Below are 25,713 nucleotides of genomic sequence, written 5' to 3'. Positions count from 1 at the left end.
CACATGCCTATCAAGGTAAGCCTTAAACAACTCTAGCGTGCCTGCCTCCACCACCCTACTTGGCAGTGCATTCCAGGCCCCCACAACCCTGTGTGTGAAAAACCTCCCTCTAACATCTGAATTATACCTCGCCCCTCTAACCCTAAGCCCGTGGCTCCTCGTGATTTTCGTATCCAACCTGGGAAAAAGCATCCCACTGTTCACTCTATCTATACCCATCATAATCTTTTACACCTCTATTAGGTCTCCCCCTCATTCTCTGTCTTTCCAGGGAGAACAGCCTCAATTTGCCCAATCTCTCCTCATAGCTAAGACCTTCCATATCAGGCAGCATCTTGGTAAACCTTCTCTGCACTCTCTCCAGGGTCTCCACATCCTTCCAGTAGTGTGGCAACCAGAATTGGATGCAGTACTCCAAATGTGGTCTAACCAACGTTCTATACAACTGCAACATTAGATGCCAGCTTTTATACTCTATACCCCTTCCTATAAAGGTAAGCATACCATATGCCTTCTTCACCACTTTCTCGGACTTGTGAACTTGCACACCCAGGTCCCTCTGTGTTTCTATACTCTTAATAGTCCTACGATTTATCATATAACTCCCCCCTACATTATTTCTTCCAAAATGCATCACCTCGCATTTATCTGGATTAAATTCCATCTGCCATTTCTCTGCCCAGTTTACCAGCCTATCTATATGCTGCTGTATAGTCCAACACTGTTCATCACTATCAGCAAGTCCAGCCATCTTCGTGTCATCTGCAAACTTGCTGATCACACCACTAACTCCCTCTTCCAAATCATTTACATATATTACAAACAGCAAAGGTCCCAGCACTGAGCCATGCGGCACACCACTAGTTACAGACCTCCAGCTAGAAAAAGACCCTTCCACTACTACTCTCTGTCTCCTGTTGCCCAGCCAGTTCTCAGTCCATCTAGCCACCTGTCCTCGTATCCCATGAGCCTTAACCTTTTTCACCAACCTACCATGAGGGACTTTGTCAAACTTAAGACTTACCTGGATAGTCACATGAGCAGACTGGAAATGGAGGGATACAAAAGAATGTTCTAGTTGAAGATCAAGAGCCTCAGGACGTTCCTGGGAATTAATAGATTCCTATCAGTCGTCCAACAAATTTTAAGGCTCACCTTGTCACTCATGTTGGAGCTATTGGGGATCTTCCATCACTGTCTGTAGAGCCTGTTGTGTGTCTATTTATGTTTATTGATGTCTCCTTTTACATCCACAGGTGATTCGGTCTGCCTTGTTGGCCAACAAGGGGCATACACGCGGTGGGTCGTGCGAGGGCTGCTCTTGGATGTTGCTTCAAGAGTTGCCTAGTGCTTCATGTCGTTAGTGTACGCTAAACTGGACCAACTGACGAGCAACACAACAGCTCAGTGACTATCACTGTCGGCTGTACAGTTACAGGGACCCGGGTCGGTTTCCGGCTTGGATCAATGTCTGTGGGAGTTTGCACATTCTCCCCGTGCTTGCGCAGGTTTTCTCCAGGTGCTCTGGTTTACTCCCACATCCCAAAAACGTGCTTTTTAGGCTGATTGGTGTCAATAAATTGTCCCTGAATTGGATTTCCCTTAATCTGGCGTACATATAATTCCCTAAATCTCCACCCCGTTTATTGTGGAGTTCCACTAGAGGTAGACAAAAATGTCGATGAGCAACGAGAGACTTGAATAAGGCACTCAATGTTAAAAGAGGCGGCGTGGGCTTGTAGGGCCGAAGGGCCTGTTTCCTGTGCTGTTCTTTGTTCAGACAGACCAGAGAGAAGAACAGCCTTAGTTGCCAGAGAGCTTTCAAGATACAACATTGACATTGCAGCCGAGCGAAACTTGTCTTGCCAACGTAGGTCAGTTGACTGAAACTGGAGATGGATACACTTTTTTCTGGAGCGGTCGCAGCAGCGATGAGCGTCGTGACGCTGGAGTTGGATTCGCTGTCAGGAGTCACCTTGTTCAGAAACTTGATAGTCTACCCAAGGGTGTGAACGACCAGCTTATACATTACAGCTTCCGCTACAGAACAGAAGTCAAGCCACCCTGATCAGTGCCAATGCCCCCACAATGAACAACCCAGACGAGATGAAAGACAAGCTGTATGAAGAACTAGATGCCCTCCTATCAGCAGTGAGCAGTACCGACGAGCTGATCTTGCTTGGCGATTTCAATGCAAGAGTAGGGTGTGACTCTGCAATCTGGCAGGGAGTCATTGGGAGGCATGGAGTGGGCAAGTGTAACAGTAACGGCCTACTCTTAATGAAGACCTGTGCAGCACACGACTTCCTGATCACCAACACAACCTTCCGTCTGCCTACACGGAACAAGGCCTCCAGGATGCACCCCCGCTCTAAGCACTGGCATCTTACTGACTATGTCATTGTCAGGAGAAAAGATAGGCAGGATGTCAGAGTGACCAGGGCCATGTGTGGTGCTGACTGCTGGACAGATCACAGGCTCATTGTCTCCAAAATGAGTCTCCGCATCAGACCCAAGAGGCGACCACAAGGAAGCAAGGTTATGAAAATATCAATGCGGCCAAGCTAAAGACCCCCAGCATAGCTTCAGCACTGGCTGAAGACTTAGAAATCAAGCTTACTGACCTACACCTCGCAGGCAGCGCTGAGGATGACTGGGAACGCTTCAGGGATGATGTCCATACATCTGCGCTGAAGATGCTCGGGCCCTCTACCCACAAGCAGCATGATTGGTTTGATGAGAATGATGAGGAGATACAGGTTCTACTTGTTGAAAAGCACCATCTTCATCGGGCCTGTCAGAACGACCCATCATCAGCTGCCAAGAAAAATGCTTTTCCCAGTGTTCGCAGGACAGTCCAGAATAAACTGTGTAAAATGCAGGATGCCTGGCTGAGCGCCAAGGCAGATGAAATACAGGGATACGCTGACAGAAACGACTTGAAATGGTTCTATGAAGCCCTCAACACTCTCTATGGACCTCAATCTCTTGGGAGATCCCCCCTCCTGAGTACAGATGGTACAACTCTCATTACAGAGAAGGCTCAGATCCTGCAGAGATGGGCTGAACACTTTGAAGCCGTCTTCAACCGACCGTCATCTATGTACGATGAGGCAATAGACAGGATTCCCCAGGTCGATATCAACAGCGCCATGGATGACCCGCCAGTAGTAGCCGACGTCACGAAAGCTGTCAGCCAGCTATCCAGTGGCAAAGCCCCAGGGGCAGATGCCATACCCGCAGAAATCCATAAAGCTGCTGGTCCTGCACTTATCGAGAAGCTCACCAAGTTGTTTCAGTCCCTTTGGAAGCAAGGATCCATTCCTCAGGAACTTAAAAGATGCTTCCATTGTACACTTCTACAAGAAGAAGGGCAATTGGCAAGTATGAGACAATCACCAAGGAATCTCGCTGCTCTCCATCACAGGAAAAACCCTCGCAAGAGTCCTGCTAAATCATCCGGTCACTCACCTGGAGCTGGGCCTGCTTCCAGAGTCACAGTGTGGCTTCCACAAAGGTTGTGGGACTACTGACATGATTTTTGCTGCATGCCAACTTCAGGAGAAGTGTCAGGAGCAGAATCCGAGCTCTACACAACCTTTGTTAACCTCACGAAAGCCTTCAATACTGTCAGCCGACAAAGCCTGTGGAGGATCATGTCAAAGTTTGGCTGCCCCCCCCAAATTCATTCAGATGGTACGTCAGTTCCATGATGGCCAGAGTACTGGACGGCGGAGAATCCTCTGAGGCATTCCCAGTCACCAGTGGCGTTAAACAGGGCTGTGTGCTCGCACCCACTCTGTTCAGCATGATGTTTACTGCCATGCTGAATGATGCCTTCCAGGGCAGTGCTGCTGGAATCAGCCTCAAGTACAGAGTGGATGGGAAGCTCTTCAACCTGAGGAGACTTCAAGCTATTACCAAAGTGAAGGAGACTGTTCTGAGAGATTTCCTCTTTGCCGATGACTGCGTCCTGTATACTGGCTCAGAGCCAGAGATACAAGTCAGTATGAACAAATTTTCCACGGCTTGTGACAACTTTGGACTCATCATCAACATTAAAAAGACCAAAGTCATGCACCAGCCTGCTCCTCATGCACCGTACACAGAACCCATAATCACAACCAAAGGGCAGAAACTACAGGCAGTGGACCAGTTCACTTATCTTGGCAGCACCCTTTCCCGAGCAGTGACTATTGATACAGAAGTTAACTGCAGAATAGCAAAGGCAAGTTCTGCTTTCGGTAGACTGTGCTCCACTGTATGGGAACGTCGAGGAATCAACCCAGCAAAAAAACTGAAGGTCTACAGCGCGGTGGTACTCACTACCCTCCTGTATGCCTGTGAAACGTGGACTGTGTATCGAAGGCATGCAAGACAGCTCAATCATTTCCATATGACTTGTCTTTGCAGAATATTACGCATCCGGTGGCAAGACAAAGTACCAGACACTGAAGTTCTCTCTAGAGCAAGTTTACCATCAGTCCACACACTGCTGATGAGAGCACAGACCCGGTGGGCAGGTCATGCCATCTGTATGTCAGACGAGCGCAGACCCGAGCAGCTCCTTTTTGGGGAACTCTCTGCTGCAAGACGCTCGCATGGAGGGCAGAAGAAATGTTTCAAAGACACACTCAAGGCCTCCCTGAAGTCACCTGACATTGACACGACCATCCGGGAAACGCTGGCACAAAACCACCCTACCTGGCGCTGCCTCATCCACAAAGACTGTCAAACTCACGAAGCAAGGTGTATTGCTGATGCACAACTTAAGCGCGAACTGCGCAAGTCCAGAGCCACCAGCGCAACAACTACAGTGTCTGCACAAGTCTGTCCAATATGTGCCAGGACATTCCGTGCCCGAATTGCCCTGATCAGTCATCTTCAGACACACAGCAACCAGCCTGAAAATGACTAATGGTGTTGAGGTCCTCATCGATGATGATGGACAAACAACATAACCATTAAAAAAATCTTTAAATAATTGTCAATGAACCGTCCCTTACAATTGGCACTAGAAGGCACTTCTTCCAATTAAATCAATCTCCTTCCTTTCCTCAAGATGTCACGGGTGTATATACAATTTTGTGATCCAAAGTTGAGATGGTGCCTCATTAAATGAGCACCAAATTCAAGCTCAAATGCTTGGGAAAACACTGTCATTAGTTGATGGAAATCCAAAAGGGTGAGCATCAAGATTTGAGAAGTAGTCTTGTTACTCTCTGTGGGGCCCACAGAACCACGGAAAATTACTGCTCAGAAACAGGCCCTTTGGCCCCTCTTGTCTGTGCCGACCCATTTTTTGCCTAGTCCCACTGACCTGCACTTGGACCATATGCCTCCACACCCCTCTCAGGTAAACAGCTGTTTTCTCCATCTTTTCAAGGTGTTCATTTGCTTCCTTTAATTTCTCAGGAAGTTTCATCAGGTCATTATCAATATTTAGCTTTGCCCTCAGAGCGTGGCTTAGCACCAACCTTATCTTTTAGTAACACAGAGAAAGAAAAAGCTAAAAAAAAGTTGCCCCACATGACCCCTGGTTGGGCCTCAATCTTCCTTATCGCTGCTCTGAGTCTAGATTTTAAAATCAGAGTCACTTTTCATAAAATTTTCAACTCTTTTACCAATGTTAATTGCAGTTTTAAAACAGTGTTTGTCACAGATCATCTTCTATAAATCAGAGGCCATTTGGCCCATCAAGCTTGCACTGGCAACAATTCCATCCAGGCCCCATCTCCATAACCCCATGTACCTGCTATTTTCTCTCTTACGCTAAGGGACAATTTAGCACAATCAACCTGCACGTCTTTGGAGTGTGGCAGGAAACTCACAGACACGGGAAGAACGTGCAAACTCCGCAAAGTCAGTCACTCAAGGCTGGAATTGAACCCGAGTCCCTGGAAGTGTGAGGGAGCAGCGCTAACCACTATGTCACCGTGTTGCCCGTCTCCCACAATCTCTCATACGCTCACACTTCGATATGCCAACTTCTACTATTCCTGCTCTACCTTCCCCTGGAGTTGATTTACTTCCTTACTTTCCTTGAGCTTCACTGTCCCATCATAAAAACTGATTCCTACGCCAGGAGGAATTCAGAAAATATACAGAAAGAATCTAGTGTAATCAAATTGCAATGTTCTTTTCCAGTAAACTTCAAGATTTGTAGCATTTGCTACTGGAAGGGATTGATATTTATAGATATTTAAATGTATATTCATGTGCTTGAAGATACCTTATAGTTAGTTATATGAATAAACGTAAGTTAGCATTACTAATTATACACAATGTATTCTGTAATACATCTTTAGTATATGCCAGCTATATAGCTCAAAATAACGAATGGCAAACCACTAACAATTTGAAGTCATTCTAAACAGGTCACAAGTCAACAGCCTATATGATGAAGGGATTAACTGCAGCAAATCTGTTAACCCACTTTCCAACCTCAGTCATTTTCAATCTCCTTAAACAGATCTTGCTTTGATCCAAAAGGTTTCCATGGTCCATGATCACGGAAACAGTATCTTTTGTAAGAGTTTTTACATGGATATTTTGGCTATATTTTGGATAAGTACATGGATGGCAAAGGATTAGAGGGACATGGGCCAAATGTGGGCAATTGGGACTAGCTGGGAAAGCACCACGCTCAGCATGGGCTGGTTGGGCCAATGGGCCTGTTCCTGTGCTGTATTACTTTTTTGACTCTCTGACATGCTTTAGCAGACTATTAGCACTGTTCAGCAGGCGAAGCTTACATTCTAGTCGATTACCTTTTTGCCCCACAATGAAAACAAACTAATTATTTTAATAATATTACAATCTCTGATTTGAATCAGAGTAATTCATTTAGCAAAATAATTTTTCAATGAAAATGGTTTTCAAAGAATTTGTGAAAGTATCTCGTAAAAGTTAAACCGAAGCAAAGAGAAAGATTGTTCTGCAATTTTCATTCAATTTGCACAATCTAACTTGTGCCAGCTGAGGGCAGTCTTTTAATACAAAGCAAGTTGATTTCAAACCGATTGCCTTTCTCAAACTATAGAGCAGAGTCACCTCAAATCCAAACCAGATAGGACCCAGCACTTTTCAAACCAGGGATTTAATATACACCAAATTTGTTCCACATATAAAACTATTCAATAATATTTTATTTTTGCTTCAATTCAGTTGGATTATATAGTACTGTGCAACTTGCATGGACAGGAATGCAAAATCTACATTAATTAAGCACTTCATAGAAATAAATATTTTGAGGACAATTTACAGGTGCTCTTCCTCATCCTCATTACTACTTTGTACAGAATAAAAACATTTGAATTTACACATTCTGCTAAAATTAGGAAATCAGGAGACTTACAGGTGTCTGCCTTAGATACACTGGAACGTAACCAGCTCGTTTCCAGAACCTTAAAATGAAACAAATGCAGATTAAAAATGAGTTTGCCACTTTAATACAAAAGTTCTGAGTTAGCTTCAGTCCTGTTTCTAGGAAATCCTGGCATTTGCCTTTACTCTGTGATACAGCAGTCACTTCTAACAAAGTGCTTTTGCACACTTTCACATAAGTGACATTTGCAACAATAACTGGGAGGATATTTGAATGAACAGCAGACGACCGAAGCTCACAGCTATGGACACTGTTTACTGACGGCACAATAAATCATATCCTTCAGCCACTTAACTAACTACTATTTCAACCAGTATAATGGTAGTAATGCTGCAAGTTACCATTTCAAAAATCCAAATGATTGTTTAATTCAGGCATTTCCTGGTTAGGAATGGCTCTTCCTTCCCTGTCAAAACGTCCACACTTTCATTCATTTGAACCATAAACTCCTGGATTCTGCAGGGCAACAAGCCCAACATTCTACAGTTTGTGGCATTGACCAGCAATAAACAGGTGTTATATGGCATATACAGAAAACAACGTGGATTAACCATGTTTCTCTAGCACTAGACCTGTTAAACAAACTAAGAAGTCTAATGTTGTGCAATGCCACTGCATCGAAGAGTTTGGCTACAGCTGAAAAGGTCTGTAATTACAGGTATTGCTGCATGATAGACAGATCCTAGCTGTCTTAAAGCACAATGCAGTGGGTAGAAATATACAACAAACAGCATTTGGAGTTTGGACAGAAGTAGGTCCCATCTGGAAGACTTGGCACTCAGCTTGACGATTAAGTTGCTGCTGCAAAGCTATCCTTTAAGAGACTGAACAGTTAACATTGCAAATACTCCAACCTCATCCCCCTTGAAACAGCCAACCATTTTCAGCTTTTCAAATCTGTGCTTGCCTTTTGCAACTTCACTTGAATTATCATTAGAGGGCTCTGGGAAGAGGGCAAGATTATTTTGATGGAGATCATTGGTTGAGTGTTTGTATTTATTGGATCATGCTGTTAATAACACTGCACATATCTCAAATAAAGAGTAAACTATACCCTAAATTATACCTGTCAGAAACATTAAAAACAAATAAACCAATAGAAATTATTGAAAGTACTTATCTCTGTTTGATCAACATTTGAAAAGAGAGAGACATAGAGAATTACATCAGGTAGAAACTGGTCAAAATCTAACTCCCATCTGGGGTTTCCATCCAAAACAATAACTTTTTGTTTCACTAACATTGAGACATCAGTTGATAACTTTTAGTACTTATCATCCTAAATGATTTTATCTATTTTTATATTTTGGATTCTGTGATAAAGCAAATAACCAAGTCAGCAGGGAGACTCAAATACTGGCTCAGTGATTTACATCTTCGAAGCTACTTCTCACAGAGGGTTGTGAATCTATGGAACTCACTGCCCCAGAGTGCAGTGGATGCAAAATCAGCCAATGGATTCAAGAAACAGATAAATATTTGATCGAAAGTGGGATAAAGGGCTACGGGCAAAAAGCAGGGAGGTGGAGTTAGGAGATCAGCCATGATCAGATAGAATGGTAGAGTGGGCTCCGAGGGCTCAATTGCCCACTCTCGCTCTTAATTCCTATGTTCCCATCACTGAAAATATTCCACCTGGTGCTCACATTCATCTGGTTATAGTTCAGAGGAAAAACAGATTCACCCCAGCAAGAATCACTTCCGATGCAAGTTTAAAATGGCAAAACAAAATTCAGGTAAAATTGTAAAAAAAATCAACATCAATGTAACTTACTTTGGAAAAAAAATGTAACTCTTAAATGAATAAAAGGGCAAGTGGGAAATGTTGCTTAAATTCTCAAAATAAAAATCAATTCCATAATCATCAAAAGATACTTTTCAGTAAAGAAACTTAAATGTAATATGCTAACTCAACCAGCATTCGAGTAGCCTTAAATATTTACATTTGTTTGTCCTGTTCAACAGTGCTGTAACTTACTTTAGCAGCTGTGGGGTGAGTCCATATGATACACCCAGGTAATCAAGCTTCTCTGCTGGCCGCTCGTTAAGTTTCAGCAGTAACGGTGGCAAATCTTTCCGTGGACACACCATCTCCTCTAGTAAACTTATACCCTGAGTGAAGGAATGGTTTTACAACAAATATCAATGATGCCATTTTATCCTTTAGGCACTTTTACAAAACGACATTTCCAATGAATCCTGATGGCTGTGGAGCTTTAAAAAAAAATGCACATTCCAGCAGAGGCTTCCAATGGTGGAAAATTATTTTTCCCCTTAATTCATTCAGGGCACGTGGGCTTCACTGGCTGGGCCAGCAATTATAGCCCATCGCTAATGGCCCTTGAGGGGGTGGTGGTGAGCTGTCTTCTGTCCCTGAGATGTAGTTACACCCACAGTGCTGTTAGGGAGGGAGTTCCAGGACTTTGATCCAGCAGTAGTGAAGGAATAGCAATATAGTTCAACTCAGAATAGTGAGTGGCTTGGAGAGGAATTTGTAGGTGTTAGTGTTCCCATGTGTCTGTGTCCTGGTACCCTTGGATGCTAGAGGCCATGGGTTTGGAAGGTACTGTCCAAGGATCGTTGGTTCGTTCCTGCTGTGCATCTTGTAGATGGCACACACGGATGTTACAGCTTGTTGGTTGTGGAGGGGGTGGATGTTTGTGGATGTGGTGCCACTCAAGTGGGTTGCTTTGTTCTGGATGGTGTTAAGCTTCTTGAATGTTGTTGGTGCTGCACCCATCCAGGCAAATTGAGGGCATTCTATCACACTCCTGATTTGTGCTCTGTAAATGGTTGTCAGGTTTTGGGGAGTCAGGAGGTGAGTTACATGCTGCAGAATTCCCAACCTCTAACCCGTTTGGTGGCCATAGTATTTCTATGGCTAGGTCCAGTTCAGTTTCTGGTCAATAGTGACACCCCAGGATGGTGGGGAATTCAATTATAATTCTATTGAATGCCAAAGGCGCGATGGTTAGATTCTCTTGTTGAAAATGGTCATTGCCTGGTACTTGTGTGATGCAAATGTTATTTGTCCAAATCTTGCTGCGTTTTGATACGAGCTGCTTCAGGAGGAGTTGTGAATGGTGCTGAACACTGTGCAATCACCAGCCACTCTGACCTTACGACTGAAGGAAGGTCATTGATGAAACAGCTGCAGATGGCTGGGCCTAAGACATTATCCTTTGTTGAATTTGAAAACCCTCCCAATTCTCAGATTGCTATTCCTTTAGCAATAATATAAGTTTCTTTCTCTAATGTACTAACACCTTCAAAAGAGCAACATTTGAACCACTTTTCCTATGAGGTTTTCATTTGCAAGGGAACAAGGAATTCCATACAAAAACAAAATACTGAAATGTTGAAAAACAGAACAGAAAATGTTGGAAATACTCAGATGAGTGAACAGGGAGAATGTATTTGGATCCCAGGAGACAGGATCACAGTGAAGGGAGAAGCTGGTAAGATGACGGGATCTTGGGCTGCACGGTAGCACAGTGGTTAGCACTGCTGCTTCACAGCTCCAGGGACCTGGCTTCGATTCCTGGCTCGGGTCACTGTCTGTGTGGAGTTTGCACATTCTCCTCCTGTCTGTGTGGGTTTCCTCCGGGTGCTCCAATTTCCTCCCACAGTCCAAAGATGTGAGAGTTAGGTTGATTGGCCATGTTAAAATTGCCCCTTAGTGTCCTGTAAGTCAGAGGGATTAGCGGATAAACATGTAGGGATATGGGGATAGGGCCTGGGTGGGATTGTGGTCGGCGCAGACTCGATGGGCTGAAGGGCCCGTTTCTGTACTGTACAGAACAAAGAACATTACAGCGCAGTACAGGCCCTTCGGCCCTCCATGTTGCGCCGACCAGTGGAACCAATCTAATGACCTTCTAACCTAATCTATTCCAATGTTATCCATATGCCTATCCACAGACCATTTGAACGCCCTTAAAGTTGGCGAGTCCACAACTGCTGCAGGCAGGGCATTCCACGCCCTTACTACCCTCTGAGTAAAGAACCTACCTCTGACATCCGTCCTATAATTATCACCCCTCAATTTAAAGCTATGTCCCCTTGTGTTAACCATCACCATCCGAGGAAAAAGGCTCTCACTGTCCACCCTATCTAACCCTCTGATCATCATGTATGCCTCAATTAGGTCACCTCTTAACCTCCTTCTCTCTAACGAAAACAACCTCAAGTCCCTCAGCTTTTCCTCATAAGACCTTCCCACCATACCAGGCAACATCCTGGTAAACCTCCTCTGCACCCTTTCCAATGCCTCCACAGCTTTCTTATAATGCGGCGACCAGAACTGTACGCAATACTCCAAGTGCGGCCGCACCAGAGTTTTGTACAGCTGTAACATGACCTCACGACTCCGAAATTCAATCCCTCTACCAATAAAAGCTAACACACCATACGTCATCTTAACAACCTTATCAACCTGGGTGCCAACTTTCAGGGAGCTATGCACGTGTACCCCCGAGATCTCTCTGCTCGTCAACACTACTGAGTCCTTCCATTAGCCCTATATTCTGTACTCCTGTTACTCTTACCAAAGTGAATCACCTTATGCTTTTCCGTATTAAACTCCATCTGCCACCTCTCGGCCCAGCTCTGCAGCTTATCTATGTCCCTCTGCAAACTGTAACATCCATCCTCACTGTCTACAACTCCTCCGACTTTGGTGTTGTCAGCAAATTTACTAATCCATCCTTCTACACCCTCATCCAGGTCATTTATAAAAATGACAAACAGATCCCTGAGGTACACCACGTGTAACTGAACTCCAGGTTGAATATTTCCCATCGACCACCACCGTCTGTCTTCTATCAGCTAGCCAATTCCTGATCCAAACTGCTAAATCACCCTCAATCCCACGCATCTGCATTTTCTGCAGTAGCCTACCATGGGGAACCTTATCAAACGCTTTGCTAAAATTCATATACACCACGTCAACTGCCTTACCCGTATCCACCTCTTTGGTCACCTTTTCAAAAAAAACTCGATAAGGTTTGTGAGGCACGACCTACCCTTCACAAAACCGTGCTGACTATCCCTAATCAATTTATTTCCCTCTAGAGGATTATAAATCCTTTCCCTTATAATTCTTTCCAAAACTTTGCCCACAACAGAAGTAAGGCTCACTGGTCTATAATTCCCAGGATGGTCTCTACTCCCCTTCTTGAACAAGGGGCCAACATTCGCTATCCTCCAGTCTTCCGGCACTATACCTGTAGCCAATGACGACATGAAGATCAAAGCCAAAGGCTCTGCAATCTCCTCCCTAGCCTCCCAGAGAATCCTAGGGTAAATCCCATCCGGCCCAGGGGATTTATCTATTTTCATACTCTCAAGAATTGCCATTACCACCTCCTTATGTACCTCAATCCCGTCTAGTCTACTACCTGGTATCTCAGAATTCTCCTCGGCCACACTGACCTTTTCCTGCGTGAATACTGATGAAAAATATACATTTAGAGCCTCTCCCATCTCTTCAGGCTCCACGCACAATTTCCCACTGCTGTTTCTGACTGGCCCTAATCTTGCCCTAACCAATCTTTTATTCTTGACATACCTGTAGAAAGCTTTAGGATTTTCCTTGATCCTATCCACCAAAGTCTTCTCATGTCCTCTTCTAGCTCTTCTTAACTGTCTCTTTAGCTCCTTCTTGGCTAATTTATAACTCTCCAGTGCCCTAACTGAGCCTTCACGTCTCATCTTTACATAAGCCTCCTTCTTCCTCTTCACCAGAGATTCAACTTCCTTAGTACACCACGGTTTCCTCGCTCGACCACTTCCTCCCTGCCTGACAGGTACATATTTATCAAGGACTCGCAGTAGCTGCTCCTTCAATAAGCTCCACATTTCAGATGTTCCCAGCCCCTGCAGTTTCCTACTCCACCCTATGTATCTTAAATCTCGCCTAATAGCCTCATAATTACCTTTCTCCCAGCTATAACTTCTGCCCTTCGGTATATACCTATCCCTTTCCATCACTAAGGTAAACGTAACCGAATTGTGGTCACTATCACCAAAGTGCTCACCTACCTCCAAGTCTAACACCTGGTCTAGTTCATTACCCAGTACCAAATCCAATGTAGCCTCACCTCTTATGGTTCTAAGGAGTGATCACCTCTCCAATGCAGTCCCACCATCAGGACATTTTACTGACGCAGAAACTAGCTTTAGGCAGGCTTCCCATTGCAAGGAGTCAGCAAGTAAATTTAACCTATTGGAGTGGGCCATTACTGCTGCTCCTCCCCCAATCAAATATTCTGTATCTGAAGCAGCAGAGATGGAACCTGTGACTGTACCAGTAAATGTGAGGGAGATAGTCAGTATGCGCACTTGGAAAAGCATCTTTCTCTCCGGTGCTCATTGAAAATTCTGGCCAGTCTTTGGGGACTTTCAGCCTCTCTTTTCCTCGTGCCAGGCTGACAATGATGGTGGCAGAATCAAGAACTTTGTTGATCCACTCTCGACTCCTTTCCTCCCACTCTTCAGGATCCTTTCTCTTGTTGTGATTTGCCAGTTTGCCTGCTCACTCTTGTAATTGGCACCCGCAGAAAGTACTCATCCAGATACTTGTTCCTGAGTTGGTCCGCTTATTAACGTTGAGGAACTCTCCAATGGACAGATGACTGAGCACTTACATTATGCTGCCATTTGATTTTTTGCTTTTAACTTTAATTTTTTACTCAGGAAATTATCAGTGACTTTGCCATTACTATATTAATATTTAGATTTTAGCTTCTGCTCTGTTTTGATAGTATTAGTGAGATATTTGGTTTACAAGTGAGACCAAAGGCAATATTCACATAGGTTTCATTTAACCATTTTTACAGTTTGTAAATGCCACCAGCTCAGTGTGTTTGCCCAATATAAAAGTGGCTAAAAATCTGAATCTATAAACAATAACACATAACTGAACATATTTCAAATTGAAGTTCAAGTGAAGTTTAACAGTTTTTCATCAATATTCCCTGTCCATTGCTTTGCTGGTAAATTATTCCCTTTATTGCGTGAATTTGCTTCATAAAATCATTCTGGAGAATATTATAGTCCTTAATTGCACATATGACATGTTCTGTTTTTATTGAAGAAACCTTATGTGTCTGTTTGTTAAAGCAATAAGAAGCATGTAAACAATAACGTAAACAGGTTGTTTATTTGTGGGTGGCGTGGGCGGTAGACATCAGGTTTGTTTAGGATGTTAAATATTCTTGCACCAATCCTGGCTAAACTGGGTTACTATGCATTAATATTCAGTGAAATAAATATGAAATACGCTAAAATAAACCATGCAAGGTAGGAGAGCTTTTTCTTTTTGCCCAGCTTGAAAGAATTGATACATTCAAAAGAAAACTGCAAGTTTGGAATGTTCTTCCCTATGGGCAGGGATACAGATGCATTTAAATCCTTACATTTCTTTGTTCAAGAAAAAAAAACAGCAGTATTAATGGCATAAAAATCCCTGGGAGCACAGCTTTCTGACCCAGACAATAAATTAAATACGTTTGCAACAAGTCATGGCAGAACAGGCTGCCGCACAAGCCTGTGGATTACAAAGTACTATGGTGAGTTACTGAAGCTAAAATGCTACACTATTCTAAACAAATCTATTGGGAGAACTCATTGACACATCAGACAGCTGGCTTTAACAATGCTCCATACCTCACTGCTGACAGTGGTTATCTCAGTGGATTTATGGCTCTCTTGCTCCTCAAGACATGGAAATTTCCCTTCATAGTACATCTGCAGCAAGTCTACAGCTCGGCTCCCATATCCCATCTAGCCAAAGAATAAAGAGAAAAAAACGACAAAGGCTTTAATAGATTATTGCAAACAATACTTACATTTTGATGCCTGAAATTTTGGAATTAGCACTTAGAAGCTTTAAACCTGCAAGGGAATGATCTACCTGCATCCTTTCCACTCGCACTGATTTTAACTGACTTTTCAAATTTAATCAGCTCTCCCTTTTCAAGGCTGCTGGAAGCTTTAATTTAGTTAAGCATGCAGAGGCGCAACACAATTATCGGAATAATTCTCTAATATAAACATAAATTTCCTCTCACTGGTTCATGTGGAGCATGAACTCGTTGGGGTCTTCAAAGAGACTTCTGGATGAGTACATGGGATTTAATGGGATTGAGGGTTATAGATAGGCCTGGTAGGTATGGATATGATCAGCGCAACTTGTGGGCCGAAGGGCCTGTTTGTGCTGTAGTGTTCTATGTGCTCTTATAGATATATGAGGTTAATTATATCATCATCAACATAACTAAACATCTGTAAAATAAAAGTAAAATACCATGGATGCTGGAGATCTGAAATAAAAACAAAGTGCTGGATAAGTGCTGGAGGGGTTCAGGTTCTTGAACAATTGGGGCTCATTCTGGGGAAGGTGGGACCTCTACAGGAGTGATGGTCTACACCTGAATCAGAGGGGAACCAATATCTTGGGGGGAAAATTTGCAAAGGCTATGCAGGGGGGTTTGAACTGATTCAGAGGGGGGGTGGGATCCTGAGTAGTGGGGGTGAAAGTGAGGGGGGCATAGATGGTGACTGCAATGCACGGCATCGTGGGGGTGGAGCAGAGCAGGGTTTGAAATGCGTATACTTTAATGCGAGGAGTATTCGCAATAAAGTGGATGAACTTGCAGCGTGGATCAGTACCTGGAACTTTGATGTTGTGGCCATTTCAGAGACATGGATAGAGCAGGGTCAGGAATGGTTGTTGCAGGTTCCGGGGTTCAAATGCTTTAGTCGGAGTAGAGAAGGAGGTAGAAGGGGGGGAGGGGTAGCATTATTAGTCAAGGATTGTATCACAGTGTCAGAGAGGAAGTTTGATGAGGACTTGTCTGTTGAGGTGGTATGGGCTGAGGTTAGAAATAGGAGAGGAGAGGTCACCCTGTTGGGAGTCTTTTATAGACCTCCTTAAAGTTCTAGAGAGGTTGAGGAAAGGATTGCAGAGACGATCCTGGATAGGAGTGAAAGTAATAGGGTAATTGTTATGGGGGACTTTAACTTTACTAATATTGATTGGAATAGCTATAGCTCTAGCTCGTTAGAGGGGTCAGTTTTTGTACAAAGCGTGCAGGAAGGTTTTTTGACTCAGTATGTTGATAGGCCAACTAGAGGTGAGGCTATATTGGATTTGGTGCTGGGAAATGAGCCAGACCAGGTGTTAGGCTTGGAAGTTGGTGTGCTTTTTGGTGATAGTGACCACAATTCAGTTACTTTCACCTTAGTGATGGAAAGGGATAGGCATGAACCTCAGGTCAGTAGTTTTAGCTGGGGGAAGGGTAATTATGAGGCTATTAGGAGAGAATTAGGAAGCATAGGTCGGACTAGGAGACTACAGGGTCTCGGAACGTTCGAAATGTGGAGTTTTTTCAAGGAGCAGCTACTGCGAGTCCTTGATATGTACGTCCCTGTCAGGCAAGGAGGAATTGGTCGAGCTAGGGAACCGTGGTGCACTAAAAAAGTTGATTCGCTGGTTAAAAAGGAAAAGGAGGCTTATGTCCGGATGAGACTTGAGGGCTCAGGTAGTGCAGTAGAAAGCTTTAGATTGGCTAGGAGGGAGTTAAAGAGTGAGTTAAGAAGGGCTAAAACAGGACATGAGAAATCTTTGGCTGATAGGATTAAGAAGAATCCTAAGGCGTTCTATACATATGTTAAGAACAGAAGGTTGGTTAGGGCAAGATTAGGGCCAGTTAGAGACAGCAGTAGGAATTTATGTGTGGAACCGGAGGAGATTGGAGAGGCATTGAACCAATATTTCTCTTTGGTGTTCAAGCAGGGGGACATAAACGTAGCTGTGGAGAACACTGGGTTACAGGGCTGTAAACTGGACAGTATTGCAGTTGATAAGGAGGATGTGCTAGATATTCTTGAGGGTTTGAAAATAGGTAAGTCCCCTGGGCCGGATGGGATTTACCCTAGGATTCTCTGGGAGGCAAGAGAGGAGATTGCAGAGCCTCTGGCTCTGATCTTCGGGTCGTCGTTGGTCACAGGTATAGTGCCAGAAGATTGGAGGATAGCGAATGTTGTCCCATTGTTTAAGAAGGGGAATTATAGACCGGTGAGTCTTACTTCTGTTGTGGGCAAGGTTTTAGAAAAAAGTATTAGGGATAGGATTTATAGTTATTTGGAGAGTAATGAATTGATTGGAGATAGTCAGCATGGTTTTGTGGAGGGTAGGTCGTGCCTTACTAACCTTATTGAGTTTTTTGAGAAAGTGACCAAAGAGGTGGATGGGGGTAAGGCAGTTGACGTGGTATATATGGACTTTAGTAAGGCGTTTGATAAGGTTCACCATGGAAGGCTTCTGCAGAAAATGCAGATGTATGGGATTGAGGGTGATTTAGTTAATTGGATCAGGAATTGGCTAGCAGATAGGAGACAGAGGGTGGTGGTTGATGGTAAGTATTCATCATGGAGTTCGGTTACAAGTGGTGTGCCTCAGGGATCTGTTTTGGGGCCACTGCTGTTTGTAATTTTTATAAATGATCTGGATGAGGGTATAGTTGGGTGGATTAGTAAATTTGCTGATGACACCAAAGTCGGAGGTGTGGTAGATTGTGAGGAAAGGTGTCTTAGTTTACAGGGAGACTTGGACAAGTTGCAGAGCTGGGCCGAGAGGTGGCGGATGGAGTTTAATGTGGAAAAGTGTGAGGTAATTCACTTTGGCAGGAATAACAGATGTGTAGAGCATAGGGCTAACGGTAGGACTCTGAATAGTGTGGATGAACAGAGGGATCTAGGTGTATGTGTACATAGATCCCTGAAAGTTGGGAATCAAGTAGATAGGGTTGTTAGGAAGGCATACGGTGTCTTGGCGTTTATTGGTAGGGGGATTGAATTTAGGAGCCGCAGCGTCATGTTGCAACTGTACAAAACTCTGGTGCGGCCGCACTTGGAGTATTGTGTGCAGTTCTGGTCCCCACATTATAAGGAAGGATGTGGAGGCTTTGGAGAGGGTGCAGAGGAGGTTTACCAGGATGTTTCCTGGTATGGAGGGGAAGTCCTATGAGGAGAGACTGAGGATTTGAGGTTGTTTTCGTTAGAAAGAAGGCGGCTACGAGGGGACCTTATTGAAACATATAAGATGATTAGAGGTTTAGAGGGTGGACAGTGATAGCCTTTTTCCTCGGATGGAGAAAGCTAGCACGAGGGGGCATAGCTTTAAATTAAGGGGTAGTAGTTATAGGACGGATGTCAGGGGTAGGTTCTTCACCCAGAGGGTGGTGAGGGATTGGAATGCCCTGCCTGCTGCAGTTGTAAGTGCGCCTAGTTTGGGGGCGTTTAAGAGATCCGTGGATAGGTTTATGGATGGAAAGGGTTTGGTTTAGGTTAGAGGGTCATTGGTTTTTAACTGGTCGGCGCAACATCGTGGGCCGAAGGGCCTGTTCTGCGCTGTAATGTTCTATGTTCTAACTCCATTCTGCAGAGGAGTTACATTGGATTTGAAACTGTTTCGCTTTCCATAGATAATGAGATACTTTTCCAACACTTAATGTTTTTATATCATGATTGAGACTGGTTCGTACGTATTGACGACTGTGGGATAAGTTCAAATATAGTCTTTACTGACAGGAGGAAAGCAGTTAAAAATGGCCTTTGAGTTCAGCAGCGAACCAAATTAGCCACAAAAAACTAGCGATCTCTAGCTTGCGTATTTCCCCAATGAATGTTTGTTTCTGGTGTCGTCAAAGGGAATCCCAAGCATCGAGTAACACTGATGCTTCAAATAGGGTAAGCAGCCAATCACGTTGTAGCATCCTCACAGGCAGCAAACCAGATTGAAAAATCACAGAATCACTTTCATTTTTAATTTTTACAGTGAAACAAATGATTGGGACATACACGGCATTACGATGGAAGTTCAAATACCATAAAAATTACAATGTAAAAGACTGAATTTTTAAAAATCATGACAAAAATTTAAACATTCCACAATTTGGTTGTTGTTACTATTGAAAAATAGGCCAATCTCTGCTCTTTTGAATGGATGATGTGGGTATGCCGGCGTTGGACTGGCGTAAACACAGTAAAAAGTCTGACAACACCAGGTTTTAGTCCAACCTATTTATTTGATAATATACTCGCAAGCTTTCGGGTTAGCCCCTTCGTCAGGTGAATGGAGAGTTCTGACCTCAGACAGAGCATATAAAGCACAGACAGTTTAGAGATTACTGATTAGAATGCAAATCCTTACACCTAACCTGCTGTTCAAGACCTGAAGTGGCTGATAATGTGAGTGGAAGGAGCACTGATCACAGTTTAAAGAGATGTGTATTGTCTCCAGACAGTACAGTAAGTGAGGTTTTGCAAACCCAGGCAAGTGAGGAACTTGCCTGGGTTTGCAAAACCTCACTTACTGTACTGTCTGGAGACAATACACATCTCTTTAAACTGTGATCAGTGCTCCTTCCACTCACATTATCAACCACTTCAGGTCTTGAACAGCAGGTTAGGTGTAAGGATTTGCATTCTAATCAGTAATCTCTAAACTGTCTGTGCTTTATATGCTCTGTCTGAGGCCAGAACTCTCCATTCACCTGACGAAGGGGCTAACCTGAAAGCTTGCGAGTATATTATCAAATAAATAGGTTGGACTAAAACCTGGTGTTGTCAGACTTTTTACTTTTGAATGGACACAGAGGCAAAACATTACCTTGGGGATCTACAAGAATATGAATACATCAACCTATGGTGTGCAATGAAGGTAGAAACATGTTATTTATTTATAATAGCAATAAATTACATGATATAAACTACTCAGACATGTAGGCACAGTGCTTTGGAGACATTTCAATATTCTTCCTTTAAAGCAAAAGATCTTTTACCCCTTGGTAATCTGGGTGCACAGCAATTCGGACAATGCGTCCACCAGACAAGCTTCCAAAGTCAGTATCCTGAAACTATAATAAAATAAATATTGTTTAGTTAACAACACTTGTAATTTAATAATCTGAAGATTCATCCCTTACTTTTATTGACTTGAAAGTTGTAGTGAGATGATTTAGTTAAATGCCGTTAAAATTTCCTCCATCTTTACAGCACAATATCTAGTAGATATCAAAGCAAGTTCCCCAGTGATCACACTGTGCTACTAAACAGACAAGGCCCAGGTTTAATTCCTAGTCCGCAATGAGATGACTGATTTCAGCCAAGAGAGGGCGAGGGGGGGGAAAAGGGCGAGGGGGGGAAAAAGGGCGAGGGGGGGAAAAGGGCGAGGGGGGGAAAAGGGCGAGGGGGGGGAAAAGGGGCGAGGGGGGGAAAAGGGTGAGGGGGGGAAAAGGGCGAGGGGGGGAAAAGGGCGAGGGGGGGAAAGGGTGAGGGGGGGAAAAGGGTGAGGGGGGGAAAAGGGCGAGGGGGGGAAAAGGGCGAGGGGGGGAAAAGGGCGAGGGGGAAAAAAGGGCGAGGGGGGAAAAAAGGGCGAGGGGGGAAAAAAGGGCGAGGGGGGAAAAAGGCGAGGGGGGAAAAAAGGGCGAGGGGGGAAAAAAGGGCGAGGGGGGAAAAAGGGCGAGGGGGAAAAAGGGCGAGGGGGAAAAAGGGCGAGGGGGAAAAAGGGCGAGGGGGAAAAAGGGCGAGGGGGGGAAAAAGGGCGAGGGGGGGAAAAAGGGCGAGGGGGAAAAAGGGCGAGGGGGAAAAAGGGCGAGGGGGAAAAAGGGCGAGGGGGAAAAAGGGCGAGGGGGGGGAAAAGGGCGAGGGGGGGGAAAAGGGCGGAAGGGCAGGGAAAAGGGGAAGGATCCCCATTACTATATCTAGTGCCTAGTGAAAAGTGTCTGTTTATGAATACAGAACAATAGAATTAGTTTGACAGAGGCACTGTTGGGATATAGCTAGTGGAATTCCACAAAGAACTGTGCCAAGGCATATGTGAAAATCACTATCAATTAATTAGATAAGAGGGCTAATTGTACTGTATCCAGTATTTCTGTTGTTCTTATATTCCTTCAGCTCTTAATATTCTGACATTCCTGCCAATAGTTATAAATTTATTTCAGTAAAGCATTTGATAAAGTTGATTAAGTTCCCACGGTAAGCAATTGCAGAAGGTACAGAGGCATGGGATTGAGGGTGATTTAGCAGTTTGGATCAGGAATTGGCTAGCTGATAGAAGACAGAGGGTGGTGGTTGATGGGAAATGTTTATCTTGGAGTGCAGTTACTAGTGGTGTACCTCAAGGATCTGTTTTGAGGCCACTGCTGTTTGTCATTTTTATAAATGACCTGGATGAGGGCATAGAAGGATGGATTAGTAAATTTACGGATGATACTGAAGTCAGTGGAGTTGTGGACCGTGTGAAAGGATGTTGCAGGTTACAGAGGGACATAGATGAGCTGCAGAGCTGGGCTGAGAGGTGGCAAATGGAGTTTAATGTGGAAAAGTGTGAGGTGATTCACATTGGAAGAAGTAACAGGAATAGAGAGTACTGGGCTAATGGTAAGTTACTTGGTAGTGTGGATAAGCAGAGAGATCTGTGTGTCCACCTGCATAGGTCCCTGAAAGTTGACACCCAGGTTGATAGGGTTGTTAAGAAGGCGTACGGTGTGTTAGCTTTTATTGGTAGAGGGATTGAATTTCGGAACCGTGAGGTCATGTTGCAGCTGTACAAAACTCTGGTGCGGCCGCACATGGAGAATTGCGTACAGTTCTGGTCGCCACATTATAAGAAAGATGTGGAGGCATTGGAAAGGGTGCAGAGGAAGTTTACCAGGATGTTGCCTGGTATGGTGGGAAGGTCTTATGAGAAAAGGCTGAGGGACTTGAGGCTGTTTTTGTTAGAGAGAAGGAGGTTGAGAGGTGACTTAATAGAGGCATACAAGATGATCAGAGGATTGGATAAGGTGGACAGTGAGAGCCTTTTTCCTTGGATGGAGATGGCTAGCACGAGGGGACATAGCTTTAAATTGAGGGGTGATAGATATAGGACAGATGTCAGATCTCAGACAGTAATAAGGGTGTGGAATGCCCTGCCTGCAACAGTAGTGGACTCACCAACATTAAGGGCACTTAAATGGTCATTGGATAATCATATGGATGATACTGGAATAGTGTAGCTTAGATGGGCTTTAATTGGTTTCGCAGGTCGGCACAACATCGAGAACCGAAGGGCCTGTACTGCGCTGTAACGTTCTATGTTCTAATAGTTATCCATGACATCGAAGTATGTGAAAGGTTCACATCATGTCACCCTCAGCCTATCAAATGGAATAGTCAAGCATGACAGATACATCGTGTCCACCAGCCTACCTGCTCTGACACAGTCCATGGAATGAGATCTCCAAATGCTTTCTTCCCACGGGACAGGGAATTCATTACAGACTGACGAGAGATCTCTCCCTCAAGGGCCACCTGACAAGGACAAAGGGGAAAAAATGACTAATATTTCCAGTGTTAGTTTATTGGAAAAATCCTTAACGAAGGTAAAGTTTGTAGCATCTTCCATAACGCAAATATTCATTGAACTTCAGTATACCACAGCAGTTAATTGGAAACCAAACAAGAGATACAGCACCCTTTGGGAAAGCACTATTACTATATTCAAGTTTTACCTGGCCGATGAATACAGGCATGTCAGATTAGCACGTCAAGTAAGAAGGCAGTTTTAAGTGATCTATATTTGTATTGATAGATGTTAAAAATAAGGTATAGATTTATGTGGGTTAAATTGAGTGTTTTTGGACAGGAAAGGGCAAGACTCTACTTAGAGTCATGTTAGAGAAAGGTTTTTGCATGTATGCAGAGGGGTGGGGGCTGGTTTTTGCATGTATGGGGAGGGGTGGGGGCTGGTTTTTGCATGTATGCAGAGGGGTGGGGGCTGGTTTTTGCATGTATGGGGAGGGGTGGGGGCTGGTTTTTGCATGTATGGGGAGGGGTGGGGGCTGGTTTTTGCATGTATGCAGAGGGGTGGGGGCTGGTTTTTGCATGTATGGGGAGGGGTGGGGGCTGGTTTTTGCATGTATGCAGAGGGGTGGGGGCTAGTTTTTACATGTATGCAGAGGGGTGGGGGCTGGTTTTTGCATGTATGCAGAGGGGTGGGGGCTGGATTCAGTTCAAACAGTGTCTCATTGAGAGAGCTTGTGTCAGAAAAAGTAAACACAGGCCAGAGAAAGAATAAGCTGTGGCTCAGCAAGCACAGACCACGTTCAAGACCATCTTTCTGAGTGTGTTTAACTGATCTCAAAAAGCAGCTGGCGTTAGGAAGCTCGAGAGTGAAAAGCTCTCATCTCTGTTAGAAGGAAAACTATATCATGGAAAAATGGACAAGAGAGCTAAAGGACAGTAAAGATCTAAAAACAAGAGATGTTTCCAGGAAAATTGAAGTAAAAAGAAACAAAGAGGAGCTAGAACTGGAACAGGAAGTTCCAGTTAAGTTGAAGTTAAAGTCAACTTGGGTCAAACAGAGCTGACGATGTTGCCTAGAGAAAGCCAAAATCTGAAGCAATTGTCGGGTTTTGTGTTCTTATTTCTAGTCCTTGCAACAATAGGATTTTTTTGGGGACAGAGTACCTGAGAATTTGGTGTGGAAGTTTGGATGCATGACAAAGAAATTCTAAAAGGAGTCGGAAAACTTAGAGGTGGGTCCTTGGTAAAACAGTTGAAAGTCTTATTGGAAAGGACAATTGGAAACACAGGAGTTGGATCCTTGATCAAAAGAGCGGAGGAAAAGCATTATTTGAAAGAAGATTTTAAAGCACATCTTTTTGAAAACGGAGTTTGGATACACTCATGAGATAATTATGTGGGGAAAATTTGAGGAGAAATCCACAAAAGATCAATTGAGTGGCAACTGTCACAGGAGGTCACATGGTCAGATGTTGCCTGACCAGAGATAGCCTGTTAGGTTACAGGAACTGCATTTATTGAGAACATTATAGCATAAGATATATTGCATAACCTATGTTACTCTTGAAATCTGTGTACATTATTGATGTGGGAGTAAAGGAGTATTGTAAACATTTCCTGTTTAATGAATGTTTTTTCTTGTTGTTAAAATCTAATTGGGAGTCATGTGACTTTCTTCCTCAACGCTCTCTTAAAAAGTAGTGAAAGTAGCTCGCCCAACATGGGAATTGGAGCAGGCGAGGGGCAAAACATGGCAAGGTCCTTTGATCTCGGGCAGGATTTTATGGTTTCAGAACAAGCAAAACTGTAAAATCCTGCCCATGGTCTTTTGAGCCAGGATTCCATTCTGAGAACTTTCCGTCAACTGAAATTGTAACAAAACACCAGAATCAGGTTGCCAACTATATCTGCAGGTCAAAAAGGATACTTTTCCACCCTCACATCCAAATTCACTTTTAGAAAAGGGTTCCATTTCTATTGGCCATATATTAATTCATATTAAGTTATATCCTTGTATATACAATTTGGAGTAACAACATTTCTTCAAATTTTCCCACTAGGCAACATTAGCAACTCAGGAGTATTCTCTTCCCCTCTCCACTGAACTCAGTGCGAGGCCTGATGCGAGTTTGCCTCAATAATTCTGAAGGTGGTAAACCGCCCGATCACAGATAATCTTGTGAAACTGACATCTGACCAAAGCATTAGGATTAGAAAATTTCACTTTTTATTGTTTACGGTTTCCCTCAGTGTGGCTGGCACTGCTGCCTCATCGCCAGGGACTGTGGTTCAATTCTGGCCTCGGGTGGCTGTGTGAATTTTACACATTCTCCCCATGTCTTCATGGGTTTCCTCCAGGTATTCCAGTTTCCTCCCACAGTCCAAAGATGTGTGCTTTAGGTTGATTGGTCATGCTAAATTAACCCTAGTGGCAGGGTAAATACATTTCCAACGGGACTGCTTCCAGTCAGTGGACTGTCCATATTTAAAAACTCTGCGACCAGCCTGAACGAGTACGCCACTACAGTAACTGACTTCATTAGTAAGTGTGTAGAAGACTGTCAAAGAAGCAAATCCCCGTGTTTCCCAACTGGAAACCACAAATGAACAGGGATATCCAGTGCGTGCTGAAGTCTAGGTCTGAGGCGTTTAAGTCAGGCGACTCTGACCTACACAAAAAAGCCAGATATGATCTAAGGAGATCCATCAAAGATGCCAAATGACAAACCAGGCCAAGCTAGAGCCCCAGACTAGCCACACCAACCCCCGCTGACTATGGCAAAGTATACAAGACGTAACAGGCTACAAGATGAAAGCGTGTAAAACGCTCCAATGCACCCCTCCCTGACGAGCTCAATGCATTCTACGCCCTTTTTCAGCAAGAGGGCAGCAAGAGCATACCCTCCACTCTGGAAGTGCTGGACGAACCTGTATCTAGGGTCACCATTGCAGATATCAGAGCAGCTTTC

General features: G+C 44.0%; 1 protein-coding gene across 1 annotated transcript in view; it reads right to left on the bottom strand.

The window, feature by feature from the left end:
• Positions 1-25,713, bottom strand: part of nat10 (N-acetyltransferase 10) — a 178,120-nt gene that overhangs the window by 40,229 nt on the left and 112,178 nt on the right. Inside the window, exons 17-21 of the mRNA XM_080189838.1 lie at positions 22,649-22,750; positions 20,236-20,310; positions 15,056-15,172; positions 9,366-9,499; positions 7,358-7,406 (exon numbers count right to left, since the gene is read on the bottom strand). Coding sequence (XP_080045964.1) covers positions 7,358-7,406; positions 9,366-9,499; positions 15,056-15,172; positions 20,236-20,310; positions 22,649-22,750 — 477 coding nt within the window. The remainder of the gene's footprint in view (positions 1-7,357; positions 7,407-9,365; positions 9,500-15,055; positions 15,173-20,235; positions 20,311-22,648; positions 22,751-25,713) is intronic.

This window comes from Carcharhinus amblyrhynchos, chromosome 6 (assembly GCF_965287045.1).
Source record: "Carcharhinus amblyrhynchos chromosome 6, sCarAmb.v2.hapA, whole genome shotgun sequence".
Taxonomy (NCBI): Eukaryota; Metazoa; Chordata; class Chondrichthyes; order Carcharhiniformes; family Carcharhinidae; genus Carcharhinus; species Carcharhinus amblyrhynchos.
This window is presented reverse-complemented; position numbering and strand designations above follow the sequence as displayed.